The 14,029-nt window shown below is 42.1% G+C and overlaps 1 protein-coding gene across 1 annotated transcript in view; it reads right to left on the bottom strand.

The window, feature by feature from the left end:
• Positions 1 to 14,029, bottom strand: part of SDK1 (sidekick cell adhesion molecule 1) — a gene marked incomplete at its 5' end in the record, with an annotated part of 281,508 nt that overhangs the window by 64,701 nt on the left and 202,778 nt on the right. The window contains 4 exons of the mRNA XM_010075218.1: positions 3,430 to 3,528; positions 5,725 to 5,914; positions 6,191 to 6,306; positions 11,962 to 12,199. Of these exons, the coding sequence (XP_010073520.1) occupies positions 3,430 to 3,528; positions 5,725 to 5,914; positions 6,191 to 6,306; positions 11,962 to 12,199 (643 nt within the window). The remainder of the gene's footprint in view (positions 1 to 3,429; positions 3,529 to 5,724; positions 5,915 to 6,190; positions 6,307 to 11,961; positions 12,200 to 14,029) is intronic.

The following is a 14,029-nucleotide window of genomic DNA, read 5'->3' as shown; positions in this document are numbered from 1 at the left end:
AACAACTCCACTTCAGTGCACTTCACTGGTGTGGTTACAACGGTGTTTTAAAAGTTCATTACAGAAATGAGATTTCAAAGGTGTACAGGAAAAAAAAATACATTTGTAACCTTTCCTTAGAATGCCACACATTGGTTGTTATCTGTTTTTGAAGCACTCCTCTCTTCTTGGGAAAATCACTGAAGTACCCAGCATGAGTAATTTTTACCTGTTCTCTCTGACATTGGCAGCTAACTACTTCCTCCACAAACCTCAATATTCCTACTATCAAAAAAAACCCAACATAAAGGAGTGAGAACTGTTGAATAAAGACAATGGACTTCAAAGAGGTGGACTGGGGGAACTGGCAGGTAACGTCCCCATGGGAAGGAATTCTAAGGGAAAAAAGAATTCAGGTTAGCTGACAGTTTTAAAAGAGACACAAAAAAAGGTACAACTATCCCAACGGGGACAAAAGACCTTCAGAGGCCAGTATGTTTGCATTCAGAGCTCACTAATGACCTGAAAACCAAAAATAAATTGGGCAAAAGTTGAAACAGGACACTTGTCTAAAGGAGTGTATAAATAGATAACACAAGCATGGAAAATCAGAATGGCTAGAGCGCAGGGCGAGTTAGAACTTAAAGGGCATCAAAGGCAATGAGAAAGATTTTATAAATACATGAGGAATTCAAGAGACAGAAGGAGGACAGGTCAACTACTGGGAAGAAAAAGATGAGCACAAGAGAGGTGAGACAGAAAAGAATGGAAGGCTGACACCTCCGCTGCTTCATTTTCACACACACAGAAAAGTTGATGCTGACTTAAGACAAATTAAAACTGACAACAATATAAGTAGGGATGTAGGTTAGAATAGAGAACGGGTTAACGAATATTTAGTTAAGCTAGGTATAATCAAGTCAGAAAAGCCTGATGAAATTTGCCCCGCAGTGCTTATATAGCTCGCTGGAATAATTAGTCATTATCTTCAAGAACTTGTGGAGGACAGGTGACATCCCAGAATATTAGAGAAGGGCAAACAGAGTACCCTACCTTTTGAAATGGGGAAAGAAAAACCAGAGGAATTATGGACAAATCAAGCTAAAGTTCAACATCCAGAAAGATCCTGGAAACAAAATATAAGTCAATATGTAAGCATCCACAAGGATAATAAAGTGCCAAGAAACAGCCAATATGTAATTTGTCTGGAGCAAATAATAAATAGCAAATTATCTGTTTTCCATTTTGACAGTGTAATTGGCCAGATGGGAAGAGCAGACAGGATCTACACTGACCTGAAATAAGGGTTTAATATGGTTGCACACAGCCCTGTTAAAAGCAAACGAGAGAAACAGAATCGGAGAAAAATACTACACTTTCGGCTTGAACACTTTAAAAAAAAAGTCAAAATGTTGTTATCAGTAGTTTGCTAACAAACTGGGAGAACATATTAAGTAAGGTCTCATGAGAAGAAGTCATGAGTCTGGTTCTATTCAATATTTTCATTAATGACCTGCCTGATGGAGTTGACAGCCTACTTGCAAACTCCAAAAATAAAACCAAATTGTGAGTGGCTGCGAGCCCTTTAGAGGACAAGAGTGTAATTTAAAGTGATCCCGATAATGAGGAGAGATGGTCTGGAATCAGTAAGATGAAATTCAATAAAGGCACCTGCGAATTATCACACTTACAGAGAAAAAGCTTAATGTACACACAAAAGAGGGACTGACTGACCTGGCATTGTACTGCAGAAGGGTCGGAATTAATAGTGGGTCACAGACCTACTTAGTTACAACATCAGCATTGGAAAAAAGCCAAGCCAGGACATGATCAAGTATCCTGGGATGTATTACTGGGAATGGACTATGGGAGACACTGGAGACAACAGTCTACATGCTAACCATGCCAAGCATTCTTTACAGGACACCCTTCCCCTTTCCCTCCAGCCCTGCGTTTGTATGATTTTATCATCACCGCAGCAGCAGCGAGTGAGAACCAACTGAGACGGGGATGCATTGCACAAAGCACTGTGCAAAGATGAAATAAGAGAGAGTTCCTATTTCACTGAGCTTGCAGCTTCAGCAAATAAGGCTGACAAAGTGCAGCAACGTGAGACATTGGAACACAGCTGGGAGAGCAAAATCTCTTTTGTACTTTCTCATCATTTCTATCAAATTATTTTTTTTCCCCCCCTTAACCACATCCTGTGATTCAAGTCCCAGTCTCTGCTGAGAGCAAGTTCTGGGACACACAGTTCCTTTAAAAAAAAAAGCAACAAATCAAACCCACAAGACAACCTGGAAGCCAAGCTCCCCTGAGCTGCAGAGAAACCCCGCGTGGATCTGTCTCTGGCAGCTCACCACTGCCAAGCTTCACACAGACACCTCCTCATGCTCAGAAAATCCCCACAGCAGTCACCTCCGGATGCCATTTGATGATTTCCCGCATCTTCAGGTGTCAGGATCACTTTGGGAAGCTACACACCTGAGCAAACCCTTGGAGTTCTTGACTTGAGATTAAAAGCAATGCAGGAGTGGTTCTTTATTTGAAGGGACGCCAGCAACGCATGACCATCTGAAGTGGGCACCCTCCAACCAACAATGAAGGCTTTAGGAAATACTGCTAAAGGATTGCACAAGCCTGGATGATGGCAGCGAAATTAGAAGCAGAAAGGCCTGGTAGACTGAGAACTAAACAAAAACCAAAAGCTTTTGCTTCTGTTTTCAGCACTGAGCGACAAATCTTTATTCACCAGCTAGAGCTACCTGTAAAATGTGTTTGATACCAGCACAGAACACAAAGTTGCTGTGTAACTATCAGCTACTTTAATTTGAGAGGCAAGAATGAATTACGACATTGTAAAAGTCTTCATGTTTGAAGTACAAGGAGCTGCTGGTGTACTTACTGTACAACCCAGGAGTCAGGAGAGCAGGAAGGTAGGAAGGTTTTTCATAAATTTTTGTCATGCCTTCCTGCCCCTCTTTTTTTTTTTTTTCCCTTCAGGAAAAGCCAAAACGTGAGTTAATTCCTTGGGACTTATCAGACACTATTATCCAAAGGAAGCAATAAAACAGAAGCGGGCATGAAACAAATGTTGGGCATGCCCAGTAAAAAGAAGGGAAAATCCAGCATTCCGCTGTTACTTACCTGTACACAGTTTCCCACCAGCCAGCCCAACAGGTTACAGACCCAACCGCAGATGGGGAGAGAGATGGCAGTTCAAACACAGTGCCATGACTGACGTACACCACAGAGCCACGCAGACCTTTCTTCCTCACCATGGGGTACCATGTCTCAGCTGACATCAATACATTTTCTTTTCTTTAGCCACGGATTTGCTTATGTGTGGTTTCTGATCCGACACGCAGCGGGAAGGAAAACCCAACAGCCGGAGCTTGCTCTGGTCTCCAGCCCTCTCCCCCCAGCCCTGGGTTTGCTGCTCCCTCTTACCCAGAATAATTCCGTTGGGCTCCTCCGGCGGCTGCCAAACAATCCGTACGGATGTCAGCCTCACCTCGGGGAACACCAGCCTCACGGGTGGCCCGGGGGCTGCAAAGAAAAACAGAGATTCTGCTAGGAAGCATTGCACGCCTGAGGAATGACAAGTTCTCTGCTCACTTTACATCAGTGAAGACGGCAGCTCCAGCTGCATCTCCCCAGGAATAAACAGCTGGTTAGCAGCCCCTATGCACATGTGTGATGTATGTACCTGGGACAGGTTGCCCAGAGAAGCTGTGGATGCCCCATCCCTGGAGGGGTTCAAGGCCAGGCTGGATGAGGCTTTGGGCAACCTGGGCTAGTGGGAGGGGTCCCTGCCCGTGGGAGGGGTCCCTGCCCATGGCAGGGGGTGGCACTGGGTGGGCTTTAAGGTCCCTTCCAACCCAAACCATTCTGTGATTCTATAAATTGATTCCTAGGACTCCTGTCCATAGCCAAATGCCTCCAGTACCCACGGACACCAAACGTGACACAGAACTGGTGCAGCCTGCGGTGTTTCACCCGACCTGTGAAATGCGTTTAGCAGGATGCTCTGACCTCTGCGAGAGGCATCTCCAGCAGCACAGCGAGGAGACCCCGCGAGCAGCCGCAGCACCGCCGCGTAACCGATTACACGCTGTGAAGCAAGTCACCGAGCTGCCTTTACAGAGAGTTATGTGTCAGCTTCATCTGCTTCATACCTGTTGGAACTGAGTACTATCTCCTCCCATGTCATCAGCACCAGCTTTGAACTGCCTCCTGATTTTACCTGTGCATTTTAACCACGTAGGTCTGAGCAGGAGGACCTGAGGCAGGTGAGATGCACGTTACCGCAGGCGGCTGCTGGCTGCAGTGACCATCCCAGGTTCACAAGGTGAGGAGATGCTAATTCGTACATTAGCATCTGCAAAATTTCCCCTTCAGCACAAATTCCACCTGCATTACCCCTGACAATACTTTTAATTAAGTTGAGCCCAGAGGAGATACAACATATTTATGTCAGGGGTATGGAGATGGAAGAACAATTTGTATCATTTGCCAACATGCACTTAAGGAGGGAGCTGCTATAATGGGGTTATCTAAAATAAACAGTTTTAAATATTTCTCATTACAGCCCAATATGTACACTTCAGTGAGTACTTTTTCTCTCCCTGCAGAGTTGTACTAACAGTAATTTCTCTTCGTTTCCTTTCAAAGAAAAGCCAATCCCCCACCCAGGCAGAATGGTGAGAAAATGGCTAAAAAAGTGTCAGGGAGCTGCTGTCCCTATTGCCATTCCTGTCCCTGTCCCTGCATGCTCTTACTCCTTCCCTGTACTCCATAGAAAATATCTTGTGAAGCCATAAGTTTGAATGTGTTTTCAGCCCTACCAATTACCTTAATGAAGTTGCTTGTAGAAACCAATGTTTATTCCATTACTAATGAAAAGATTTTGATGAAAAAAAGACACTTTTTTTTTTGTGCATCATCAATCGGGAGCAGTAAACAGAAGCCTCTCACACTGATAGCAACCTTCATTTAAAACTGGAAAGGTAATAAAACTAAAAGTAACTTCAGCGTCTGCAAAGTCAGAAACATTTTAAGAGTTGAGCTAAATTTCTGTAAAACTCCATCAGCAGGAGTAATGCTCCCACCACCCCAACGTGTTCAGACAGCACCGGGGAGAGGGGCTCGCTTGGGTTCCTTCAGCACAGACTTTACTCGGGAGTCCCCGAGCTCATGGGAAGTGCTGGAGGCAGTTGCAAAAGGAAACTGGTATGATCATCTTCCAGGGCCAAGGACTTATTCTTTTCAGAAAATAAATGAGAATGGGTTACCAAAGTTGCAAATTTGATCTCTCTCCTTCAGTCAGTCAGACCCAGATTTGTTTATTGCTTTCAATTGCAGCACTCTAATTTTTTTTTTTTTGAGCATGATTGAACTTCAATAGGAATTTATAATTGGGCTCTAAAAACTGTCTTCAATGGAAATTGTCTACACCAAGCTTCAGAGTACAATGCTGGAAGTTTTTTTTCTCTTCATGAGCTGCAGGGAGGAAGGAAACGGGTAACTCTGGTTTTCTGTGTTTTTGTCAAATCCTCAGCCCATGGAACAGTGCTGAGTTTTACTAGGTAGGGACCAAGTCCTTTAGGTTCAAAGTTGAGAAAAAAAGTTAAAAAAAAAAAAATATCCTTAGTTTGGGCTGTTGTCTACACTCGCACCACCAAAAGAAAGCAGAGTTGAAAGGCTGGATCAAATGACACTTATTTTGGTAACCTTCAAACTTACCATCATCCTTGGTTCTTTCTATCACTGCAGGAGAGCTGGGGACTCCATCTCCGATCCGCGTGAATGCCAACACCTGGATCTCATAGAGCACGTATTTCCGCAAGCCAGACAGCAGGAACGACTGAGTGTGGTTACCTCGGACTATTTGGCTCTTTGGTTCAGAGTCCAAATCTTTTGCTTTGAAAAGTATCTGCAGAATAAATGGATGTGAAATATAGAAAGAAAATGATTGTTACATGAGGACCAAAAAGAGGGGTATGCCTTTTAGATTCCTCCTCTTCACCAAATATAAAACGAGATTTTATTCACCAGTCACCTCTTTAAAAACCAGCACACTTCCTATATCTCCTCCAGCTGATTTATGAATAATACAAATATCCAGCAGGTGAATAATAAATAACAAATGCAAAACCATATCCAGGTAAAGCATTAAAAAGTAAGCAAGCATGAAACTCCAGTTACACACCTTGTAACCCAGGATGAGACCATTCTGCTCGGACTCGGGGACCGCTGTCCATGTCAGGAGGATCTGGGTTGAACTCACGGCTTCAGCAGAGACGTTCTCAGGAGGAGCAGAGGGAACTGGAATCACACGGCTTTTTTTTGGGTCAGACATAGTAGATAATTCTGCTCCATCTCCCTATCTGCTTGGGATTGTTCCAGGATCCCATAGAAGAGTACTCAAATCCAAGAGGACTGGAACAGGTTCTAGGCAATCCCTTCTTCTCTTGTATTCATCCTACATCATCTTTACATTTCAGCCGGCTTTGCAACTTCTTGCCAGTTCATCTCAGAAATCACAATGTTTGTAAAGAGTTAAGCATTTAATACTAATCAGTGTCTACAGAGAGACAGTAAATACAGACAGATATGAATAAATTTCAAGTTTATATATTCGCAGTAATTAGAGTCAAGTTTGAATTGCTGGACTTCTACAGAAGTCTATCTCCTAGTATTTCTTTCCCATACGTTCTATTTATGCCAAAAGCTAGAAATCTTTATGAACTGGAGTTTATCTTATGGTACAATCTGTTCTAACAAGAAGTTTTACGCCACCCTGGCTTCCTATATTATCCAAAAGGAAATTATAGCATCTTGTCTAGAGTTAGCAATAATTTCAGCCACTGGATTGCACTCCCGGTTCAGTAAGAAGTTCTTTAACCTCTAAACCTTTTGATTATGTGATAGCTCTCAACACTTGCAATACATCAATTATAGACGGATACATTAACACAAGGTGTATTTTCAGGGACTGATACGGTGTAAATGAGAGATATGCCCATTTCATTTATGTTGCAAAATTGGCTCTTACGAAACTAGAAACATCATTAGAACTGGAACAGGAACACTGTAATTTTCTCTGACTCGAGAAGAAAAGCAAACTTGCATTTTCTCATGCCATTAAAACTCCAACCGCTGCAGAACCACCACACAACTGCAAGCTTTTCTAGGCGAGCTTAATAGCGTGCCGTGTTACGCAAGCAAAATTTGAGGTTATTTTTAAGAATTCACATTTTATGCTGCCCTTTTGCATTTTTTTTTCCTTCCTGTGGCATTTCCAACATCTGAAGGGTACAATCTTTTCTAAAGCGCGATACACCTGTCAGACCTCAAGAGAACACTTCACCGAGTTATGTTACACAAGCACTTATGGACAGTAAGGCTTGATTAGGTCCCTGAGTAGATCACAAAAAGGAGCACAAATCTCTGCCAAAAGTAATGCTCTCCTGGCTGTCCGAATAAAAGAACAGACCCACTGGTTTGAAGGTCAGCTCCTGGAGCTCCTAGGAACATGAATGAGATAATGAATATGACACCAGAATTAACATAAATTGAAAAAACAACTGAAAAAAGGCACCCCCCATGCACTCAAGGTTAACTGCAGAGTTTGTAATTTCTGAAACAATTTCCCCGTTATCAATTATTTGGGACAGGAGAAACAGAGCACCATCACACAACACTGCACCAGACCAGAACCCAATTTTTTCCCCCTCCAATGCTGAAGTGCCTTTTTTTTTTTTTTTTAAGTCTTCTCCTAGATTTATCCCCCACAAGGATATAATTACGTTAAAGGAAAATAGATTGCCAGGAGCCATGAATGTCTTTGGATAGCTGCCATAACTTTATCTGTAGATCTTCACAAAGAGCTACTCCCACATGAATCACTTCTGGCGAGAGAAAGGGTGGAGGTGGGTCACAGGAAACCAGGACATGTAGAGGAAAGAAGCCCTTTCCAGCCACATTTATTTTTATTTTATCTGGTTTGAAGCCTTTCAAGAGAGGAAAAAAATTTTATTTATTTTACAAATATTTCTTTTCCTCTTTGATCAGCAGCCAGGAGGTTTCCTGAACTCACAGAAGGTGGAGGCTGTGCCCGGACTGGCTTTGAGGTGCGCGTACGATCACGCCGCTGGCAGGGGGACGCGAAAGATAACAAAGGAGGGAAAGGTCTATGTGAAGATCGATTAGCCCAGACTCCTCTCAATTCCCAGTGACCAGCCAGAGCAGCTAAATGTCCCCTCTCCCTAGAAAGGAATCTAAGGCCAATGCTAAACGGCAAAAATACTGGGTTCATTGAGTGCTTTAATTCTCCAGGTCTCATATGAGCGCTGAGAATTTTATTCTAATGTGGATGTATGAATTCAGGACCTGCAAGTGATATTATGGATTTTATTGTTGCCAGTCTTTTACCAAGTAACAGATTTGGATCAACCCTTTAAGAATGAATTGAAATGTAACCTTCATCTCTCTGACCCCTCTCCTCTCTCAGGATATCCTGATTCAAAGAAATTTTCGTTTGCTAAGACTAATGAGTGGCTTGAGTGAGGCACATAAATCCCTCTTTCCTCTGCAAGCCCCCTTCCCTAATGCTGGTTTCCTTAACTGTTGCACTGAAGACTTTGTTATAAGCTCCAAAGCCGAGTTCTCATTAATAACCTGCAAGAACAGCACAGAAGTCAAGCAATAGCATCCAAAAAAATCCCAGAGCTTTAACGCCATGAACCGGAAACACCGAAACTAAACGATGAGCTAACCCAGCAAACCGCCAGCTGCACCATGTACTTTAAGAAAATCAAATGTAGGAAATTATAGAGTTACTGGCACTTTGCACTTGAACTTCAATAAGAACTCAAATTTTTAAGGTTATCTGCGTTGGCATCTAAGATCAGGCATCCTCTTTCTACATCTGATGGCTACATAATTGAGAGATAGCAAATGATGCTGGTTTGCGTCTCTAACAGGGCCAAAAGAAGATTTTAACAAGCTAGCCTGTGTTCCGGCTTTCTAAGGAATCTAGATAGTGGGACGCAGTGGTTATCTCCGCTTCTGCAGCTCATTTTAGCTGAACATCCATCACTGGTTTTTGAAAGTAAAAATTAAGCTGGCATATTGTACATCTGCCGTCAATTAAGAAGCGCAAATTTAGAGCAAGGTTCATGGCAAAGGGAGCATAGCTGCAGTACACATCCATTTTACCTATAAAATTAGATACCGCAGGCCAGATTCTCAGCTTGTACAAACTGACAAATCCCTGCAGTGACATTGGACCACATCTGAATGATCAAGCGATGCTTTATCACACCACAGTAATGGCTGCATGAAGGTCAGTCCCTGAAACATCAAGAGATTGATCCTTGCCATACATATGTGGCCATGCTTGGATAGCAGATGATTTTGTAAGACAAGTACATACATCCATGTAGCTGAATATTAGGAGTCCGAAAATATGAAGGCACTGGGTTAGCTGTATTTGAGATGAATTGTTTGAAATTATATTTAGAAGGAAGCAGCCTTGTCAAGGTTGTTCTAACACATTAGAAGGCTTCACATTTTCTTGCTTTCTCTCTATTGTACCTACTATCATTTTTAACTTATTGAGTGAAAACTGAGCTTGTTACTCTGAAGTTATTGTACACTGTAAAATTTAATGAGTTATTTAATTTCTAACATTATAAAAACCATTGTTGGATTGATAAAACCTGTCCTGTTTAAAAATGCCAATTCATCCCCCTCCATCTTCAGCTGCTTGAAACCTTATCCCAGATTTTCATTTCATAGTGTTTCCCAACTGGTTTCTAAGCCTGGGCTACCAAACTCCCCAGTATTATTTATTCTTTCAAGAGTTTATTAGTTTCAAAATGTTTTATATTGAAGAACTCCAGAAACCAGAGAGTACCTGTAATGTCCTGCTCCTTCACTGTTAGCATGTGTGTTCAGCTATTAGTGATATGATCGCACATCCTATAATAAACAGAAGTGGTTCAAGTACAGCTTTATTTTTAATGAAGATTTTGGACTCCAGTGGCCAGACTGCCATTAGATGCCAGGAGCTGATTTAGTGCGCGGGCTCTAGCTAAAAAAAATATTTAGAACACTGGCTTTTAAAGTACTTTGAACACACAAACAATAAATAGAATTTTTCTTATAGTTCAGAAGACAGACCTAAAAGTGCTTTGACCTTTCTCTCTGGCGTTGGATATCTTTTATTTGCATTTTAACCCCATTAGACTGTGCACACAGGTTAACTGCAGATTCCCTGAAGTTCTCTCATGCAGCTTGCCACTATGCCAGCGCTTGTTGCATATTCTAAATCTAAGAATATACAGCCAAAAGTCTGAGCCCTGACTTGCTCTGTTGAAGAAACCAGATGTTAGTATCAAAGAAAACACATGAAAACACCCAAATGAGTCCTTACAGCCTCGATCATACCTTTGTGCTGTTTTGATCCCAGTTTCTGTGTGCCTCCTACAACCAGTTTCAAGTTAACCTGCTTTTAATACCGCAAGAGAAAACACCAAATACACCCGTAACCTCTGATCTTTAGATGCTGAGTAAGAGCACTATAATCCTAAGGTTTTATGAAATCACTTAATCTTAGTATTTACTACATTTCAAAAGAAGTGTTTGAAGAGCAGCGGAAAGGGGAAAGTGGAGAATCTTTTTATTATGAAACAGAACACTTCAAAACTCTTCCGTCTGGGTCAGGCTATCTCCAGCTCCAGCACAAGCACGCCTTGTTTAAAATACCTCCGGCAATAGCTTTCCAATTACTGCTTCCCAAAAAGCGATGCTTTAATGGAGGGGGATGACTCTGTTTACCCTTCTCCTTGGCTAGTTCAAAGGACAGTTATCTGAACCGGCAGACCAAATCCTGCTGTGTGCTGCACGTTCACGCTTCCCACCCAGTAACGCGGCGCGGTACAGAGCGCACAGACATGCATCTGTGTGTCTATGAGCGAAGGGTAGACATAGGATTAAATTCCAAACATTTTTAAGGAAGAAAAACGGGAAAAAATAATAAGGAAAAATATCAGTGTTGAACCTTGCTTAAGTACAGGTCACAACAGCTTTTATTATGAAACTTTTAAACCACATATGTCATCGATTTTGTTATTCAGTTGCAATATAAATTAATACACCAGGTGCACGTAAGGTAGGGTTGGAAAGAGGTTTTGTGGAAGTTAACAGCCGAAGAGCAGCTTTTCAAGATCTGTCTTTACTGTTGCTATGGAGCTAACAATAATTTACTGTTGCCTGAGCTCAAGAGTTTGCTTCTGATATTTGAAGTCTGCCAGCACAATGCAGCAGGACAATACAGCACTGGTGCTCTAGGTCTATAGGCAGGTTGTGTCTATATAGCCTTGTACACACAGTTTTAGAAGGCAGTTTTGAAAACATATCATCAAAAGTTCAGATAATTCTTTTATTTCTATATGGGTAATCAGCTCTCTAAAATAACTTGTGCCCTTTTAGAAATATTTGGTGCTTGAAATTAAATTTCAAAAAAACACAACTGTGAGAAAATCTGCCCAAGCCTACAAGCAGAGAGGGAAATGGGGAGAATGAGGGGCAATGGGGTACTGGGGAGGGAGAGGAGGCACGAGAGACCTGCTCAGCTAGAGAAGGCTGTGTGCAAGCTTCGCGTGGTGTTGTCCGTACTGCTGCCAAACGAGGGCAGGAATGAGGAGGGGTTGCTTTGTTTGCTTTAAATAATTTTAAAGCAACAGGTTTATGCATGAAAGTAGCACAGAAATAAAATAAATAAATAACTCCCTCAAATGTCTATGTGACTTTTTGCCTTCTGTGCATCTAGAGATTGGTTTTTAAATTTAATTTTAGATTTAATAGATCAACGAGAAAAAAAAAAAAAACCAACAAAAGAAACTGAACAAAAGGGCAGAAAACACCGAAGTTCTCAGATGCGTCCTTCACAGCAGACGTGGTGCTTTGACTTACCCGACTCCCGCGTCCGACCTCTCACTACTTCGCTCCATGGTCCTGCCCCGATGGCATTGAAAGCCTGGATCTGCAGTTCATACTCCGTCCACTCCTCCAGATCTTCAATCGTGTACTCTCTTTCCAGTCGGTCATTAATAACCTTCATCAGGGCAGCAGACTGCAGGTCCACACGCCACAACTTTATCCTGTACCCCACGGACTCTGGGTTGCCATTATACTGGGTGTCAGGGAGGGGCTGGCAAAAGACACAAAGCAAAGCACAATATTCTGATCCCAAACACATCGCCAGGGCTTTCCAAACTATGTACCAAGGCTGCCTGAACTCAGGTAAGGCCATAGGAAAGCAAAAAAGATCAAGAGGTAGATTTTCTGGTTTATTTATGTTTCATGATCTCTCAATTTCTGTATTCCTTGAAATATTCTTTTAATTTTTACCTTAATTTTGAACCAAAGAGATATGGTCACAGAACTATGCCATTTGCTAGTGGGTGTATCTGCAGAGATGATATGAATACAATATATTTCAGAGCTTTGTGATTAATTATGGAAATGAATGATAAATTGCTGAAGCTTGTGACAAATTCATTTATCGTACATTTTTTACTGACTCTCTGCCTGCTCATTTATCGGTAGAGATTCATTCTAGTGTTCTAACTCCCCAAGCAATTTCAGAGATTAAAATATGAAATAATTAGCCTACTTCACGAAGTTTAGAGTTTTTCCACATAAAACTAACTACATGACGCCACGGACGGCTGAGATTCAGTTCTGAATCACTGGGAAAGTTTGATACCCATTAACATTTCACATCTGAGAAGACCGTATCCCGCAGGGAAGTAGGGCTACAAATGTGACCCTTATGCTGTAGGAAGGAGGGAATTCCCAGCTCCCAGGGGGACACAGATTCACCTGCAGGTCTTGAAAAAAAAGAGATTAAATGCTTTCAAATCTTGACATTATTAAGCATGAAAAAGGTACATCAGGTCATTTTTAGCCGTGGCTGTTGCTCGTCCTGAACCTTGAATAGTTTGACTCATGAAAAACAGGCTTCCAGGTAGCTCAGCAAGGAAACACAATCTTAAAAAATGTTTTAAAGCCTCTGAAAACAGCCTTGAGTTACTGCTCATGGAAGATATGTAGGTCTGGATAGAGTACCAAAGGTTTAACAACACAGGCACGTTATTCACGTGGCAAAGCCAGGAGTGAGCTGTGTGGGTCCTATCAAGCCTATGCAATGGCTTTTCTTTGGACAGTGAGGTGACACCTTCAAGTTTGACATTTTGGTCTTTACGGTTCAAAATTAAGTGCAGTGTCCCATTGAGAAACTGGAATTACTCCTTTCTGAAGGGAGAAAAACCTTCTGGTTTCTAGCCTGATTTTGACTTCCAGCCATAATGAGTTTATGCATGGAAAAGCTAACATTTGGGCACAAGGAAACCTGTGCTTCATCAACTTCACACCACAGTAACCCCAGTGGAAAATTCTGCCTAACAGGGGAGAAGAAAAACCATTCTGGAGCGGGTTAATTGCCAAATAAATCCCAGCATGGCAAATCTGTGGGTAACTGAGTCAAAGGGGCACAATGGTGTCGTCAATCACTGCATCTCCACAATTAATTATTGTGGTTTATGTTTTATCACATAACTCCACACCCTTTCCCATGAACATAATCTTCCTACAGGACTGAAACGTGCAAACTTTGCTGCCTGCCTCTGAAGCCCAGCCATTCAGTACCTGCCGGACGATTGCCAACGGCTGGTGTGTGCCTTCTGGGGACTGTTTTGTACAAAGTAAACAACTGAGCCCCAGGAAACTGCAAATTGGTTCAAGTATTCTATTCCTTGAGGTCCCACTAGAGGTCCCACACGTTGACCCAGACTGTGGAACCAGAGAGTCTCAAAAGCCAAGGTTTTACACACAGGCAGCTGTTCCCCTGATGAAGTGGCAGAAATAGCGGCAGCAGGCAATTTAAGTGATTAATACGGCACTTAAGCTAAGTCTCAGATTTCTGACTATTCTGAAAAAAGGAAATAATTTTCCTGTTATTCCTTATGCTGAAGGCAAG

This window comes from Pterocles gutturalis, unplaced genomic scaffold (genome assembly GCF_000699245.1).
Source record: "Pterocles gutturalis isolate BGI_N339 unplaced genomic scaffold, ASM69924v1 scaffold7237, whole genome shotgun sequence".
Classification (NCBI taxonomy): Eukaryota; Metazoa; Chordata; class Aves; order Pterocliformes; family Pteroclidae; genus Pterocles; species Pterocles gutturalis.
The sequence above is the reverse complement of the archived record's forward strand: the minus strand, read 5'-3'. Positions and strand labels throughout refer to the sequence as shown.